General features: G+C 55.1%; 4 protein-coding genes across 4 annotated transcripts; 3 read left to right on the forward strand and 1 right to left on the reverse strand.

Moving 5' to 3' along the window:
• Positions 1-140: 140 nt before the first annotated feature.
• On the reverse strand, positions 141-2,946 carry BDY24DRAFT_388153 (uncharacterized protein). The gene is made up of 8 exons (XM_076640319.1): positions 2,798-2,946; positions 2,580-2,723; positions 2,206-2,481; positions 1,940-2,110; positions 1,315-1,832; positions 1,160-1,219; positions 916-1,073; positions 141-826 (listed from the first exon to the last, which is right to left on the reverse strand). Exons 1-8 carry the CDS (start codon positions 2,873-2,875, stop codon positions 258-260), a joined length of 1,974 nt encoding a protein of 657 aa, XP_076496953.1. The 5' UTR covers positions 2,876-2,946; the 3' UTR covers positions 141-257.
• Positions 2,947-3,400: 454 nt separating this feature from the next.
• BDY24DRAFT_51910 (uncharacterized protein) lies at positions 3,401-5,275 on the forward strand. The gene is made up of 5 exons (XM_076644964.1): positions 3,401-4,036; positions 4,146-4,491; positions 4,577-4,716; positions 4,788-4,908; positions 4,974-5,275. The coding sequence occupies exons 1-5, from the start codon at positions 3,522-3,524 to the stop codon at positions 5,085-5,087; spliced, it is 1,236 nt and encodes a 411-aa protein (XP_076496954.1). The 5' UTR covers positions 3,401-3,521; the 3' UTR covers positions 5,088-5,275.
• Positions 5,276-7,510: 2,235 nt separating this feature from the next.
• Positions 7,511-9,291, forward strand: BDY24DRAFT_388163 (uncharacterized protein). The gene is made up of 5 exons (XM_076640320.1): positions 7,511-7,684; positions 7,789-8,343; positions 8,427-8,455; positions 8,544-8,567; positions 8,645-9,291. Exons 2-5 carry the CDS (start codon positions 7,814-7,816, stop codon positions 9,067-9,069), a joined length of 1,008 nt encoding a protein of 335 aa, XP_076496955.1. The 5' UTR covers positions 7,511-7,684; positions 7,789-7,813; the 3' UTR covers positions 9,070-9,291.
• A 1,710-nt stretch (positions 9,292-11,001) lies between these two features.
• Positions 11,002-11,343, forward strand: BDY24DRAFT_414919 (uncharacterized protein; the record flags this gene model as incomplete). Its single annotated transcript, XM_076643379.1, has 3 exons — positions 11,002-11,088; positions 11,179-11,216; positions 11,289-11,343. 3 exons carry the CDS (start codon positions 11,002-11,004, stop codon positions 11,341-11,343), a joined length of 180 nt encoding a protein of 59 aa, XP_076496956.1.
• Positions 11,344-16,151: the final 4,808 nt, after the last annotated feature.

The raw sequence follows: 16,151 nt of genomic DNA on the forward strand, positions 1-16,151 counted from the left end.
CGACGACGGAGGCCAGCCGACGTTTGAGCTTTCCCTCGGATCCCTCGGCAGCGACGAATCCATATCTATCCCGACCCCGTTCAGATCAGAAAACACGGCGCGTCGTGGCCCATCCCTCTCTTCCCTCCTCTCCTCGCTCCTTGGAGTGACTCCATTCAATAAAAGAAGAAGAAGAAATACGTCGTACATGAGTCAGAAAAATCGTTACCGAAAAGAAGGAGGTATCACAATCATACAAGTAAGAAATCGAAGTGGAGCTACTGAGCGGGCGCGAGCGATTGACTTCTCGAACGAGAGACTCGAGAAGTAGATGAGTCTGGAAGTGCGGGTGGTATATAACTAGACGCTAGTTGGGACTGGTGTTCGAATCGACTCGATAAGGTTACCAAGAGGTCTCGGAAAGTGAGGTAGAAGGGAAAGAAGCTCTTCAACGTGACCTGAACGTCTGCCCTTCCCTCGATCTCCCCCCAAACCGCACTCTCCTCCACCACCCCCTTCTCCACCAACAGAGCCAGTGCTTGCATCTCCAGAAGCCCAACCTGGCCATGCACCTCCGACCAAAGCGCGAGCAACCCATCTCGACAGGCCTGAGGGTCCTCCTGATGAGCGGGTCGAGAGAGGACGCCTTTGAGCGTTTTTAGACCCTGGGTGACCGTCTTGGAAGCTGAGACGGTCTCTCCGGCGAGAAGGGCTTGTCCATATCTTCTAAGAGGAGGAAGGACGTCTCGGCATGATTGGATTCGTTTCTTGACGTTGGGGTTGGCGAGAGAGGGAGGCTTCTCCTCCGGGATGTTGGGTTTGGAGGGAAGGTGAGTGAGCTGGAAGACTGAAAGAGAAGAAATGAAGGGAACCAACGGTCAGTCAGATCGTCTTCTCAGCCCAAAAAGAAGGATCAGAGAAGGACGAAGAACGAACCCGTCTGGAGCGAAGAAGAAGGGGCCGCGTTGGTGGTGAAGGACGAAGTCGAAGGCGGAGGTGGTGGATTGAATTGGTTTGAAGGTGCAGTGGTTGATTTGGGAGGTTGAGAGGTGACGGTGAGAAGCTCGTCGAAGAAGGTGGTTGAGGAGGAGACTCTGAGCAAGCGAAGAACGAAGAGAGCGAAAAAGAATCAGCGACGTCCTTCCCGTCTTTTACGCGTTCAACACTGATGGAAACTCACGAGTACAAGCTGTTGACCGACGTGTTTGGTAGAGAGACCTGAGAAGGACGAGCGACGGCTCTGGAGGAGACGGAAGGAACAAGCAGCAGGCCCAAGATCAGCTTCGAGATCTCCTTGAACGTGGAGGAACAGTAGGCTGAGGGATTATAACGTACCCAAACTCGTCCAGCGCCTCGTCCTTCTCCCTTATCTCCTTCTCCAGCTTCTCCACCGCCTGCATCGACCTATCCATCTTTCCTTCAACCTCCCTCTTCGCCAGCTCCGTCTTCCTCGACTCGAGCTCGGCTCTCTCCCTCAAATCCTCCGCTCGTTCCTTCTCACTTTCAAGCCGCACCACCTGCTCCCTCGAGACCTTCAGCAAGGCTCCCAGACCTCTCGCCTGCTTGTGATCCTTCCCACACAGCTCTTGTCCCACACCGACCAGAACCCTGAGCCCCTCGTTCTCCTTCTTCGTCCTGCGCTCGCTCTCCAGAGCAGATTCGAGTTTCGCGATCGTGCGTCGGCCGGTGAGGTAGGGAACGTGAAGGCGGTTTGAGCTCGTTGATGTGACCTGGGCGAAGGTGACGGGAGGTACGTGGGTTTGACGAGGAGGTAGGAGAGGAGAAGGCATTCGATCGTCGACGGAGGAGGAGGAGGAGGAGGAGGAGGAGGAGGCGGGGGAAGGACGTGAAGTCTGCGGAGAAGCAACAGCAAAGAGGATGATGAGCGGTATGTCCTTCCAGCGTTGAGATGAGCATGAGGCACTACAGACGAGAAGAAGATAGAAAGGGAGAGACTAACCGAGACAGCAGCAACGACCTTGTTCAACCTCTTCTTCCCATCCCCTTTGACGATCGCTCGAGAGGACGTGAGTCTCGCATCGGATCCCTGAGGTGCATTGGAAGGTTGGGAGGATCTTTGGGGAAGGGAAGATGTCGTTTGGGAGTTGGAGAGATCGAGCGAAGCGACGGGCTGAGACTCAGAGGGAAGGAAGGGAAGAGGAGCGAGGCAGAGGGTCAGCTTCATGAAGAAGAGGGATGAGATGGAAAGGAGAGAAGGACGCTCACATCATCTTCGTGGTAGGCATCGTCTCCTCCGTCGTCTGGATAAACGAAGTCGTAGGCATCGGAACTGCTGGAGGTTTGGGAAGGAGCGTCGTCGGGAGGTTGGAGAGCGACCCTTTGGATCTTCCTTCTTCCTTGGTCTTGATCTCCTCCTCTTCGTTTGATGCTTCTGCTAGAGTTCGAGTCGGAGGGAGTGTACGACGACGACGACGAGGACGAGGGAGACGCGTTCCTTGGAGACGATATGTGACGGAGGAGAGGCGGAGGAGAGATGATGTGCTGGAGGAAGGTCGGGGAGGGAGGAGAGGGTCAAACTCAGACACGCTCCAAACGCTCCCGTCCTCGCCACCGAAACGCGAGAGAAAAAAAAAACTCACTCCGGAGAGAGGCGTAATGTTGACCGAGGAAGACTGGTCTAGTCTAGGTTGTGCTTTCCTGTCTTGAGCGTGTCGCTGGATGATCGCTTTCACAGGAGTCGACGGAAAACCGTTCTGATCAACGATGGCGGCGAAGGCAGAGGTCTTTGGAGACGAAAGAGAAGTCAGCTTGAGCTCTGGAGCAGGAGGAAGGAGGCGTAAGAGGAGCAGGAACCTACCAGATGACCCTTGAGCACGTTGGTCGTTTCCATAGGGAGGAAGAAGGTCGTCGTTGGTGGCAAACCTGTCGCTTTCATTCGAAAGTCGTAAGAAAGAGGGAAAACAGCCGCCCCCTTCCCACCAACATGTTTTTTTTTGGATCTTCAGAGCTCATGAAAGAGGAGTTTGGGCTCGTGGGCGTACGTGCTGAAATCGTTGAAGAGAGAGAGCAAAAGGTGCATCCGAGGGAGGTGGCTTTGACGCTCAGGCGCGTCCCCGCCCACCCCTCCTTGTTCCCTCTCTCGCTCTCGTTCCGTCCAGATTGAGCTCTTTTCTGTCGGAGTAGGTCCTATTAGGAAGAGGGCGAAGAGCTTTTAGATGAGTTTGTGAAGAGCGAGAGCGACCATTGGGAGGGAAGAAGAGAGCCACCGCTCTTATTTGAAGAGTCGGGCTGCGTGGGGAGAGACGTCGAGCCTTCTTCCTTTGACGAGCAACCACCATCAATCCCTCTTCTTCTTCTCTTCTCCCTCAAGAGGTCCAGCTCGGGCCCATCTGTCGAATCTCGTCACTCGGGAGGCGAAACGAACGAAACCCCAGCCTACGACGCGTCGACCTCGACTCGGAGCTCGTTCGCTCTTTGGACCTCAAGATCGCAACGAGTTCAGGACCTCGAAGATGGTTCGAGGAACGGGAGCCCTGTCAGTTGACAGTATGTACGTTCTACAGCTGTAGCTCGGCTGTGAGATGCAGAGGAGTCGATTTTGGAGGACGAAGAAGGGAGGGAATTTGAACGAGGAGGTCAAGAAGGAGAAGAAGGGAAGGAGGAAAAGCAGGCCAGCGATCTATGTAGACCGAGCTCTTCTCTACAAAGGATGCGATGATGTGCTCACTTTTTGTTTTGCTGAAAAAGTCCTGCAGGAGAGTGAGCCCGACAAGGCACTCCTCCTTCAAACCACCACCTTCCCCGCCCCTCCCTTCTTCTCGATGGATCCCGCTCTCGCTCAGCTTCTCCAAGGCCCCGAAGGTCAATCCTTCCTCCATGCAGCGTTCTTGTACCCCGAAACGATCACGGACGAGCAGAGATCTAAGGACGAGGCCTTGAAACCTGGCTTTTGGAAGACTATCGACGACGCTCGTCAGATCCTTCTCACGTCCGTCGACTTCCTGAAGGATCGTGAGAACTGGAAACACTGGGACAAGGAGGTCAAGGTGGTTTCGAAGAGGATCTTCCAGGGTCATGATTTCTTCCTTCTCAAAGTGTGAGTCCCTGCTCGTGTCTTCTTTGCGTGGAGGAGGAGAGGGAAAGCTGAGCTCGAGGCTCGAAGGTGGAACTGACGCTCTCTCCCTCTGCCTTCCTTCTATCTGAAGTGGTGGGAAAGACAAGGGGATCTGGCTCCATACGTCTACGATCATCACCAACCATCTCCCCCTTCAAGCTGCTCAAGGCCAACCTGACCCTCCTCTCGACTCTTCTGCCCCTCCTCCCGACCTCGCCGTCTACCTCGCCTACGCCGTGGAGCAACAAGAACGACGAGAGCGATATCTGGACCCTCTGCCGACCTCGAAAACCGACGAGACCTACGGAGAGGAGGACACGGAGGACGAGAAGATGGAGGATGCGCAGAACCTTCCTCCTGCATCGCCTAGGGAAGCTGCGATCCAGAAGGAGGAAGCGACTCCTGTCGAGATGGAGCGCTATCGACGAATCTTCGAGGTGAGTGCGACTTTGCGGGTTTCTCTTTCACTTTGATTGAATGGCTGACCATCCGATCGGCTCTTCTTTCTTGTTTCCTTTCAAGGACGGAACGTTCGGAAAGGTCAAACTTCGAACGAGCCTTCGCGTCGACGCGCCGCTTCAAGAGAGACTCAACGCCCAAGGACTACAGGTTCTGGTGAAGATCGCTACGGGTGTTAGGGTAGACAATATTCCTGATGCACGGTGAGCTCATTTCGCAACAGTGAAAGAGGGAGAGGGGAAGAAGCAGCTGCTGATCTTCGATTTCTTCCCAGCTCCTTCAAATCACTCGATGGATCCTCTATCGTCCAGGAAGCCTCCATCAGCGAGTGTCGTCGAAGTCTGATGCACCTGTTCAAGACCATCGCCGAGAAGATCAACCTCAAGCCCGAAGAAGTGAGAAGCTCCTAGCTCTGCTCTCGGCGCGTCGAAACTGACCGCCCTCCTTTTCTTCTTTCAAGCTTCCTGCTCTCCCGCCCTTCAAGCGACGCAATCCTCCGTCCGCTCTTGATTCCAATAAGCAGCCGTACTGGATGTCTTTTTCCGATGGACCACCTCTCCGATCCGACGCGTGAGTCCTTGTTTCTGCGCTGTCGCACTCGGAGGCTCACTCTCTCGCGTTCTTTTTTTTCAGCGTCCTCTCAGATTGGCAAGCCGAACTTCAAGCGATCGAGGATCGTGTCGGACGTGTAGATGTCAACAACTGGAGGATGGCTTTGACGGAGGTGGATCGCTTGAAGGACGTTGTGGTTGGGGATCGACAAAGGTTCCAAAAGTGAGCAGCCGTCCTCCTCGACGCGTTCGAGCGCCCTTTTGACCGTTCTTCCTTCGTCTTCTTCAGGTTGATGGACTTCCGAGGAATTCCCAACAATCTCATCGATTTTTGACAACTGTACCAGCTACTGGTGGAGGACGGATTCGACCGAGGTCTCGCTGATACGCTGGTCTGTCGAACGATCGTCTGCGTCGTCGTTTCGGGATTCTTCGACGGGTGGGTCTTTGACTGTTTCACATCCCCTCGAAGACATCTCGGTTAACACTTCTCTTTGTGTTGCAGACCCAGTGATGCGTTGACCATCCTCTCAGGTGGCTACTTTCGAGCAGAGGACCATGTGAGTTGACGTCGACAGTCTCAATTTCTGCGCCGCGATGCTCATCAAGTCATATTTCTTCTTCTTCACGTCAGCTCATGCATCCTACCTTCACTGGAAATCGAGTCTCTGGGATGGAAGCCATCAGGAATGTGAGTTCTTCGATCTTGATTTCATCTTCCTCGAACAAGAACGCGTCTGACTCCTCCTCCTTGTTCGTCCCTCGCAGGTGTACGACCTGGCTACTGGAGCTCTTATCGGGAGAGCTGTCATGCGAGATGATCTTCGAAAGCCAGTCCCGAAGGTTACCGGTCGAGTCAACATCGAGACCTATCTTCCATACTTTCGGAAACTCCACCAGGCACGTCTCTTTCCTTTCTTCCTCCTTCTTTCCATCGATCGCTTCTTACTAATCTGATTTTGATCTCCCCAGGCGTGCGGAAATCCAAAGTGTCCTCACCGAGAACGACTGCTCACCAAGGACAATCTCTGCAAGAAGAGTGAGTCTGATCCCCGTCGCGTCCAATTCGAACGAACGAACGAACGAACAAACTGATTGTGTTCTCGTTCTCGCTTGAACGTTACAGGTGTGAGAAACTTCGCCGTCAGAAGAGGTCTTCTTCACGGGTTCCAGCGTCTCGATACCGAACGGAGGGACATGTACGAGTGCATGTGGACTCTCCTCGCTCGCCACCCCTTCTCCGAGGAGTTGTCGGCGATGTTCACGAGCGTCTCCTCCCTCTGGTGCGAGAGCTGCCGAGCTCAAGCTGGAAAGTAAAGGTGAGAGCTTCCCTCTCTCCTCTTTGATTCCCTTCCTCGTCTGTTTCGCTCGTCATCTAACGTGACTTCTTCCTTCGCAGCTCGTCGTCGCTCAGCTCGTCTTCGTCGCGTCGTCGTCTCCTCTGGTCGGACCTTTGGAGATGAGGAGTTGTAGTACTGTTTCATGATCGTTTCTAGCTGTTGACATGCATGTATACTCGTCTGTGGAAGGGCTGGGGCTCGAGTCGAGGGAGAAAGGGAGGGAGAGTGAAAGAGCGAGCGGTTTGAAACGACGAGAGACGAGCCTCCCTCGTTCTTTCCCCATAGAAGTCCAGGTGTAGATTTCGAGCGCACAGCTCACTGGAAACGACGCATATGCTTCTACTGAAAAGAAAAGATCTCCTCCTCGGGGCCAAATCCTCGACGTTCAAAAAGGAGGGACCTCTCTCGACCTCCCTTTCGCTTTCACCCTCTCACCGCCACCTCCCCTCTCCCTTCCTCTCCCGTCTTCTTTCCCCTTCCTCTCCCTCTCCCTCCTTCCCTCCCCCCATCTCTCCTCTCTCTCTCCTCCATACCCTCCCCCGTCTTTTGTATACTTCTCGGCCCTTCGCCACTCCCCAGCTCTCCTTCCCGTCGACGTCCTCGCTCCTCCACCTCCTTCGTCCTCTTCCCTTGTCCATGCCCAATTCAGGAGTCAACAACGCAGAAGCCGGTCCTAGTGGCTACAACGGACGAGCGTGAGTCCTTGCTCGAAGCTTCAACAGGGAACGTGGAGGACTCAGGGAGAGAGACGGAGGAGGGGTCGTCTTCCACTCTCTTCTCTCGGACGCTGACTCTCGTTCCTCCTCTCCTCCCTTACCAGCAGAGATCGAAGCAGTCCCCCTGGTCCTCCTCCTCCCTCCGAATCTTCTGGAAAGAGGATTCTGCTGGACCAGGAGGATTTCTCTCCTCCGCCTCCTCAAAGGGCAACGACTCAGCAGCCTCTTCCTCCCAACTCTCAACCCCCCGTCAAGCCTCCTCCTCCTCCTCCTCAGCAGCACCATCAGCACCAACCACATCAACATCAACACCCACCCCACCAACCCCAACACCAACACCACCAACGACAACAACAACAACAACAACAGCAGCAGCAGCAGCAGCAACAGCAGCAACAGCAGGAACAGCAGCAGCCAGAGCAGCAGTCGAGGAGCTGGACGCAGAAGAAGGAGAGAGAGAGAGCTGGATTGTTTCAGGCAGATGAGGATAGAAGGCGAGCATCGGGAGGAATGTCGTCAGGTGGTGGGAAAGTGCTGAGTGCTACAGGTTCGAGGCCCCTCGCTGTGAGCTCCATGTTCTCCTTCTTGGGTTTGGCTGCATGCGAGTTGAAGCTGACTCTCCTTCCCTTCCCGTCTTCCTTCTCCTCTTTCCTTCCGTCACCTAACAGTACGCCGCGAAGAAGCGAGGCACGGATGCTTTCGACGGACAGTCTCAACCTCCAAATCTCGACTCGCCCACCCTCTCCGCTCCTACTTCGAACCCATTACCCAAACGCCGACGCGTCGAACCCTCGAATCCCAACCAAATCAACCGATCATCTACCCTCAGATCGAAACCATCGACGGCCTCTTCGTCCTCTGGAGGCAGGAAGCAGGGACTCAGGGACATCGTCCTCGGCGGTGAGAGGATTGGGGGGGTCGTTGGACACTCGAACTCCTCCCTTCTCTCTCCCAACGTCGCCCCTCCCGAACCCGAGGATGACGAGGAAGCCTCGGACGGAGGATACGTCGAACCGGATGCCATCGTTGGCCAACACGCGTTGGATCAGGTCGAAGAAGAGATGGGACTCTTCGATGGAGGCGACGTCGCAGTCGCTCGATCCTGGATCGACGACCCCTCGGACGAGGAGGAGGAGGAGGACGAGGAGGACGAGGAGTCGGTCTGGTACGAAAAGAAAGCGAAGGATGAGATTCGTGCTCTGGAGGATCTCGTGGTGTCGTCGGTGAGCTCTTCTCGTTCTTCGTTCTCTTTGTCTTCTAGGCCATCAACTCATGCGTGGTTCTTTCTCGCCTATTCCTCCTCCAGAGACTCTTTCATCAGAACCTTGAACGCAGGTGCGCCTTCACCCTTTTTTTTGACTCCCAGCTCTGTGCTTAAACTGATGACCGCTTCCCTCCTTGATTTCCTTCCTTCCCTGAGCAGCGTCGCCGAGAGCTCCAAATGGATGTGAGCCGACTTCCATGTTCTTCATCGCATAGCTACACCTCGCTCACTCCCCTATTATTCTTTTTCGCTTCGAGCAGCACCGAGGCTCTCAAGAACAAGAAGGAGGGACGAAAAAACAGAAAGCGGTACGTGTTGCTTCCTTCTGCTCCATCCCGCGTCTCGATCCCCGCTGATCCCTTCTCTTTCCTTCTTCCTTTCGAATCGGTCTACAGACTCGAGAGTTCCGTCAAAACCAGCGAACGATACCGCGATCAGCTCCTGGAGTCTCAAGAGGAGAGGAAGCGACTCGCCGAAGAGCTTGAGACAGCTCAAAGCGACCGAGACGAGTACAAGGCAGGATGCGAAGCGAAGCTCCGTGCCCCACCGTTCGGGAATTTCTTGGCTCGATACTGAGGGTCTCTTTCAATACAAGTCGGTTGCTTTTTCTCTTTCGTCCTTGGCTTTTCCTCTCTTTCGTTCCCCTTCTCTTTCGTCGGGCTACCGTCGTTCTTTTTGGTTCTGAGCTTTGTCTTCTCTTTCTGTCCGATCCGATCTCGTCTTTCTTCTCTTCTTCACTGTAGTCACCTGGCCCCGTCTCTTCTCTTGCAGTTCGACTTCCTTTCGATTCCTTCTCGTCTCGCTCTTTCCCTTTCTCTTTTCCTTTCGTCTCTTCGTAGGGTAACCCTTTGATCTGCCGTGTTCTATTTCGCTTTATACCTCTCGGATGAAACCCCTTTCTCTAACATCTATCCACCGAGTCTGCGAGAGGAGAGGTGTGACGAGGGAAGGCTCAGGACGTACGCGTCGAGGATTCACGAGAGAAATCAAACGCTGGTTTCTTTGCGAGAGGGATGAGAGGAAGGTGAAGATGCATGCTCATCCACCTGAAAATTACTGTTCCATCTCGTCTTTACGGATCCGAGAGAAGGAGAGAAGGGAGCGTTGGCGACGCGAAATCAACGCTCGTTCGACGCGTCGATCCGGAAAGACTGAAGCTGATCTTTTCTTGTGGTTCGGTGACAGAGAGGATCTGCGAGCTCGCTTTTCGAGACTGTGGGACTGTCCAGAGCTCATGGAATTTTGCAAAGAGGGAAGGGAAGAAAGGAAAAACTTCGCCGAAGTGTCATTTGAACAAAGAAAGGAAGGGAAGGGACCGGCCTCTCCGAAACCCAAACGTCCACCTCCTCCTCCTCCTTCTTCTTCTCTCCCTCCCTCGAGCTCTTCGCAAACCTATCCATCGTTCGGACCTCTCTGTAGGTTCTTGGTGTGGCCCTTACGGCTCGATTGATACGGTTCTTGAGCTCCAGTGACGGAGAGAAGGAGAGGTTGGTTCGGGCGAAGGGTCGGGAGGGAAGGGAAGGGAGAGGAAGGCGTCTCTGGCAGTAACCACCCTCTCCCCTCATGCGATCCTCTACCTCAGCGCAGGCTTCACCTCCTACTACTTGAACGGGATCGAAAAAGAGTCGAGGAAGCTCTTCTCACTCCTCGTGGGCTGAGCTTCCTTCCTCCTTTCCCTTCGTCCTTTTCGACCATCAACACCTCGCCGTTCCTGCTCCTCCCACTCTTCGACTCTTCCTCTTCTACGGATGGTACGACTAGGGATGTCTCTAAAGTAAGTTCAGTTTGCTTTCGTTCAGGGAATAGGAGCGGCAGAGAGGCGAACGAGGGACGAGGGAATGAGAAGGAGCTCGCTGTCGATTCGTCTCGCTGACCCTCCTCCCTTTCACCTCCGTTGTAGAACTCTTGTCAGCAGCAGCAGCTCACAGTCGTCAGTGTCTTGTAGACAGGCTGTCGCTTCTTTTGCTTCGCCTTCGAGGGTTGGACGTGCGAGTGGAAGTTGCGGGAGGGAGAGGGGAGGGAGGAGGGCTGTTCGTTCCTTCCTTCGACGAGATTACGAGCTGGTTGGATGAGTTTGGGCAGACACCGACTGTGAGTTCACTCGTATAGTCTCGTCGAGTTTCTCGGTGTAGGGGGGAACTCATCTCGGGATGGTGGGATCGCGGGAAAGGAGGAGGAGCCTGTCGGGAGGTCGAACGTCGAGATCGAGGAGAGGAGTAGTTGGAGGAAGGAAGGGAGGGGAACGAGTTGGCCACGGAGATGCTGTCCTCTTCTCGAGCTCAGCGATGTAGAGATGCTGTGGACGAAGAAGGGAGTGACTCTGCTCCGAAAGACCCGTTCCTCGAGCTCGGCTGACTCCCTCCTCCTCATTTCCTCCCCGTCTCACCAGTCCGAACAGCTTCTCATGGGTGTCTCGGCTTCACCAGCTCGTCCCCTGCGAGCGATCTACCTACTGAAATCTTCATCTTTTCCTTTCGCAGGCTGAAAAGACCACCTCGAAGGGTTTTCGAAGATCTCTCTCCGTTCGTCCTCGTCTCGTCTCTCGTCACGACTCTGCCTTCGCACGCTGATCTCGAACCCTTCTCCTCCATCCTTCAATGCTGCTGGTCTATCAGGAATGACATCGCAAATTCCGATTACAGCTGGTACGACCGTTGGACTCCAGATGACGGTCGCGTCCTCCTTCGTTAGCGCGTTGACTGCTGTGAGTCGCCTTCCTTCCTCTTCACCGCTGCTGTATTTTGATATGGGGCTGACCTTCTTCCTTTCAAATCACCCTTCAGTCCTCGCTCAGCCCAGGAGGAAGACGCCGAACAAGGGGAGTTTTCCTGGGTCAGTCCGCGTTTCTCCTCACGAGCTCCTTCCTGCTTCGAGCTGACCTCGACTGTCTCTCTCCCAAAGCAGGCTAGCTACCGTCAACGTCAAGTTCGACCCTCAACTGAGGCTCTGCTATCGCTGACACTGACCTCGAGCTCTTCTCCTCGGGGCGCTTTTGACCGTGTTTGAACGCACGAGTTGGACGCGTTCGACTTTTGGACGGCCAGGGCTCCGAGTGTCCTGGAGACGCTGTAGAAGGGAGAGGAGGAAACGGATAAGACGAAGGCTGGGGTTCTACATAGACAGTCTCGGATGTTATGAGTCATTTCCTCTTGTCTGTACGCGTTTTGACGGAAGCGAGCAACTTGTCGAGCTCGACTATTCGTCCACGAGCATTCGTTTTTTCTCGGGCCGGTCTTCGCTGAGAAATCAAAAAGACCTGATCGCCTTGTGAGACTATCTGGGGAAAAAAATCACTGGGTGAGCCTTGCCTGGACGACGAAAGCAAGAGGTCGCTCTCTCCCTCCTCACAACCCGCCATCATCTCCTTTCGTCCCTTTCTTCTCGTACGTCCATTCAGCCTCTCTCATCTGAAAAATCTGGATGCTGATTCTCTTTTGCATATACAGGCCTACCTCTTCTCGCTGACTTTTACCCTCCAGCCTCTCGTACTGCCGAACGCTCGAAAGGACCTTCTTTCTTCCCTCCTTCTTCCTCGTCTTCCCTCCCTCGATCCTCCCTCTTCTTCTCTTTTCTTTCGACAACCGGTCATGGCGAACGATTCTCCCACTGGTGCTCCTTCCAAAAACAGGTAAGCAGCTCGCTTTCCCTTGCACACTCGAGGGAAGAGGGCGATGTGGAGGAGGAAGGAAGGGAGGAGTTGAGCTTCGTCTTTCTCTCTCGACTGATCATCTCTCCTTCTTCACCCTCTCCCCTTCAGGCCCAGAACGTCGTCGATCTCAGATTCCTGCAACACCCAGAATCTTGAGACTTTAGCTTCCCTCTCTTTCTTACAACCTCTCCAAGGACCTCCTCCCTCAAGCGTCCCAGCACCAAATCGAACTCGAGGTCCCCATCCTCCCGATCCTGCATCCTCCTCCTCCCCCTTCTTTCAAAACGAACAGCCCACCTTCGGAGCATCTTCCTCCTCGTTCAAGTCTCATCATCAGCAGCGGCCGTCCTCGTCCTCCTCCTCGTCCACGAAACCCGCTCCTCCGAATCGTTCCCCCGCTCCTCCTCCCGCCGCTTCTACTTCTTCTTCCTTGACCCCATCGGATGCTTCCAAGACTTGGGTCTCGGGACCAAGTCAGCTTCTCAAACTTCCCACTCGAACCGAATCTACTCGACCAGGAACTGGTCCATCGAACAACAACAGCAGCAGCACGCATTCACCTTCCTCCAAACATCGACCTCCTCCCTCCGCCAGTCCTCCTCCTTCAACATCGTCTCGTCACGGTCAGCAGCCTTCGAACAAGCAGACGAGACCTTCTGGGACTCAGCAGCAACAGTCTCGAATGGGAACTGGAGCAGCAGGGGGAGGAGAGAGAGCCAAGTCGAGCGGACGAGGAGGGACGAGGATCGACCTCGAGCAGGACGAGTTGGACGACGAAGGTCTCGGATCTTCGGTTGGGAGCTTGAAGGGGACGGCTCGAGCAGCAGAGAAGATCCCGTTTGGTCAAGGATTTGGAGCCTACGCTGGAGCCAAGACGTCGTTCGGACCCGCTTCTTCGTCGTCTCGACCCGGAGGAGGAGGAGGAGGATATCCCACCGTCTCCCCGTACTTCAACAGATTTTCACCCGCCACCAACTGCGATGACGATCCTACCTTCGGCGAATCCAGCACCTCCAATGGCAGCGATCCTCCTCATCCTCTCTCGAAACCAGCAACCAAGAACCCTCCCGTCTCGAAACCACTTCCCGTCCCTCGTCGCTCCCACTCTGCCCGACCCGAAGAAATTCCCAAGCAAGCCACCAGTCGATCAGGAGCAGGAGGAGGAGGTCCCTTTCACCCCAAGCCAGAGATCGTCGTCGTCGGAACTTCGTCAGGACGAGGTCAACAGCAGCACAGGGTCAGGTCGAAGCCTGTCAGTCGAACGAACTCTGGGAGGTCACCTGGAGGAGGAGGAGGAGCTCCGAAGCTTTCCACGGGAACGGACGGGAGGAGGAGGGGAGTGTCTGCTACGGGAGAAGGAGGTGGAAGTGGAAGAGGAGACGAGGAGAACCGACCTCCCAACTCGAAGAAGAGGAAAGGAGCCCGGAGCCAAGACCTTCTTGCAGAGAAGATGGAGCAGATTGAGGATCTCGTGAGTTTACGTCCTTTCCTTCTTTCGAGTTCAGACTCTATCACTCTCCTTCCTCTCTGTCGCGAGGAGACGGGTCGATCGACTCGCTGACCTCTCCTCCTTTCCTTCTGCTCTTCTTCTCGGTTACTTTCTTTATACAGGTCAAACAAAAGCATCAATGGGAACGTTCCTCCTCAGAGAAGAACCATCAGCTTTACGTCAAGGATGAGAAGACCAGGGAGTTGGAGGCAGAGGTGGAGCGCTGGAAGCAGGAGACGAGGCGAGCTGAGAAGACTCTAGCCACTGCCCTCAAATTCGGGATCGTGGAGGAGGACAGTCCAGTTTCCGGTGCTTGGCCTTATTTCTGTCTCATTGTAGTCGTCGCTCTAGCTTGCACGCCTTTCAGTTTCTCGCCTCACCACATCAATAATGACTTTCTTTCTTTCGCGTACAGCCAACAGGAAGAAGGTCATCTACTCGACGAACACGGGAGCTCTCTGGCGCGTCGTTCGAACCCTCGACGAAGTCCGACCTCCCCCCAAGATTCCGCTGGAGGAACAGACTTCCTACTTCAGCTCCGTCGCCCATGGTCCCTCCCCTCTCCCTCCTCACCTCGATCTCACCGGACGTCGGTTCTACGAGACGGTCTACGAACGACTCGGGAAACGAACGAAGCCGATCAGCGACGAGCACGATCTGCAGAGGCTGTTCGAGGAAGGGGAGGTCGAGGACGTGATGGAGAAGGTGCAAAAGGGGAAGACGTCTCGCTCGGCAGGAGGAGCAGATGGGTTGAAGTTCTGCGACCTGAGGGGGATCAAGGCAGCAGCATTCACCAACCTCTTCAACGACATCCTCCGATACCAAACCCTCCCCTCTCCTCTCACGCTCAACCTCCTCCAACCCATCCTCAAGCCAGGAAAGGACTCGACGGATCCTTCCAGCTATCGTCCCATCACCCTCGTCAGCGTCGTCCTCAAGCTCTTCTCCCTCGCCCTCTACCAACGTCTCTCCCTCGTGGTCGAGGAAAAGGGAATCCTCCCAGAGTCCCAGAACGGATTTCGACGAGGCAGGAGGACCGAGGGAGCTCCCTTTCTTCTTCGGACGATGCTGGATCGACATGCGACGAAGAAGTCTTCGGTCTGGACTGCTTTCCTCGACGCGACGAAGGCCTTCGACTACGTCCACCGCCCCACGCTCTGGATCGAGTTGGACAAGGCTGGGTTCCGAGGGAGGCTGTTCGACGCGATTCGGATGATGTACGAGTCGACAACGACTAGGGTGAAGGGAGGAGGAGGAGTCTCCGAAGGATTCCAAGCGACTCACGGGGTGATGCAGGGCGACCCCCTTTCCCCTCTCCTCTTCATCCTCTTCCTCTCTACTTTCAAGACCTCTCATCACCCACACCACCTCTCCCTCAACTCCATCGTCATCTCCCACATCGAACACGCCGACGACGTCCTCCTCCTCTCCGGCTCTCGAGAAGGGCTTCAACAACTCCTCAACGAGTTCGCTCTCTTCGCCAACTCCCACTCCCTCATCGCAAATCCCTCGAAGTCCCAGGTCGTCGTCTTCGGAAAGGATCAGTCCCTCGTCTCCACCTCCTCACCCCTCACCCTCAACGGCGACAACATCCCCTTCGGAAACTCTTACAAGTACATCGGAGTCGTCTTCCAAACAGGGAACGCGTCGGATCGATTCCAAGACCACGTCGGACGTCTCATCGCTCAGGGAAACTCAGCAGCACACGGGCTCTACGGTCAACGACAGCATCTCGGAGGACTTACAGCAGCCGAGCAGAGGACTCTCACCAAGGGTCTCCTCGATCCTACAGTCTCCTTCGGAGCCTGCGTTGTTCTCGGATCCTCCCACCTTCGCGATCTCGAACAAGCCCACCAAAACTACCTCCGTCAGATCCTCTCCCTCTCCCGAACCTCCCACCTCCCTCCCATCTATCTCCTCACTGGAATCCTCCCTCTTCGATCCCGCTACCTTCAACTTTCCCTTCGCTACCTCCAACACCTCGCCTCCTCTCCTCCGTCGACCTTCGTTCATCAAGCTCTTCTGGACTCAATGAAGCTCAGACGCGCATCAGGTTGGTACGCGACGGTCTTGAGGGAGATGGGAAGGATGGGGCTGGAGCTTCCGGGGACGGTGGAAGAGCTGGCAGAATCTGAGTGGGTTGAGGAGATGGTGGGAAAGTTGCACGACAGGGAGGAGAACGCGTCGAGGACTCGAGCGATCAGCAACGACCTTCTTCCCTTCCTCCACCCCGTCAACTTCCCTCCCTCCACTTCCCTCCAGCACCTCTACTACATCTCCAACCAATCACACCAACAGACCCTCCTCCGCTTCATCTCGGGCCACTCCGATCTTCGCGTCGTCGTTCTGGGTCGGACTCGGAGGGAGGAGGAGAAGGTGCCGAGGAGGGAGAGAGTTTGTAGGCATGGGTGCGGTGAGATAGAGGATGAGGCTCATCTGATGAGGTGTGAGCATGCTGGGATAGTGGCTTTGCGAGCGGTGATGCTGGAGCAGGCGAAGGAGGTTGGATGGGACGAGAACGAGAGGAGAGGAGCGGACGAGGAGGATGGAAATCGAGGAAACGACGAGCTCGGGGATATGGACGAGGTTTTTCTTCTCTCTTCTCTTCTTCGGGAACCCAAGTGTGTTA

This window comes from Mrakia frigida (genome assembly GCF_051309035.1).
Source record: "Mrakia frigida strain ATCC 22029 unplaced genomic scaffold BDY24scaffold_14, whole genome shotgun sequence".
Taxonomy (NCBI): Eukaryota; Fungi; Basidiomycota; class Tremellomycetes; order Cystofilobasidiales; family Mrakiaceae; genus Mrakia; species Mrakia frigida.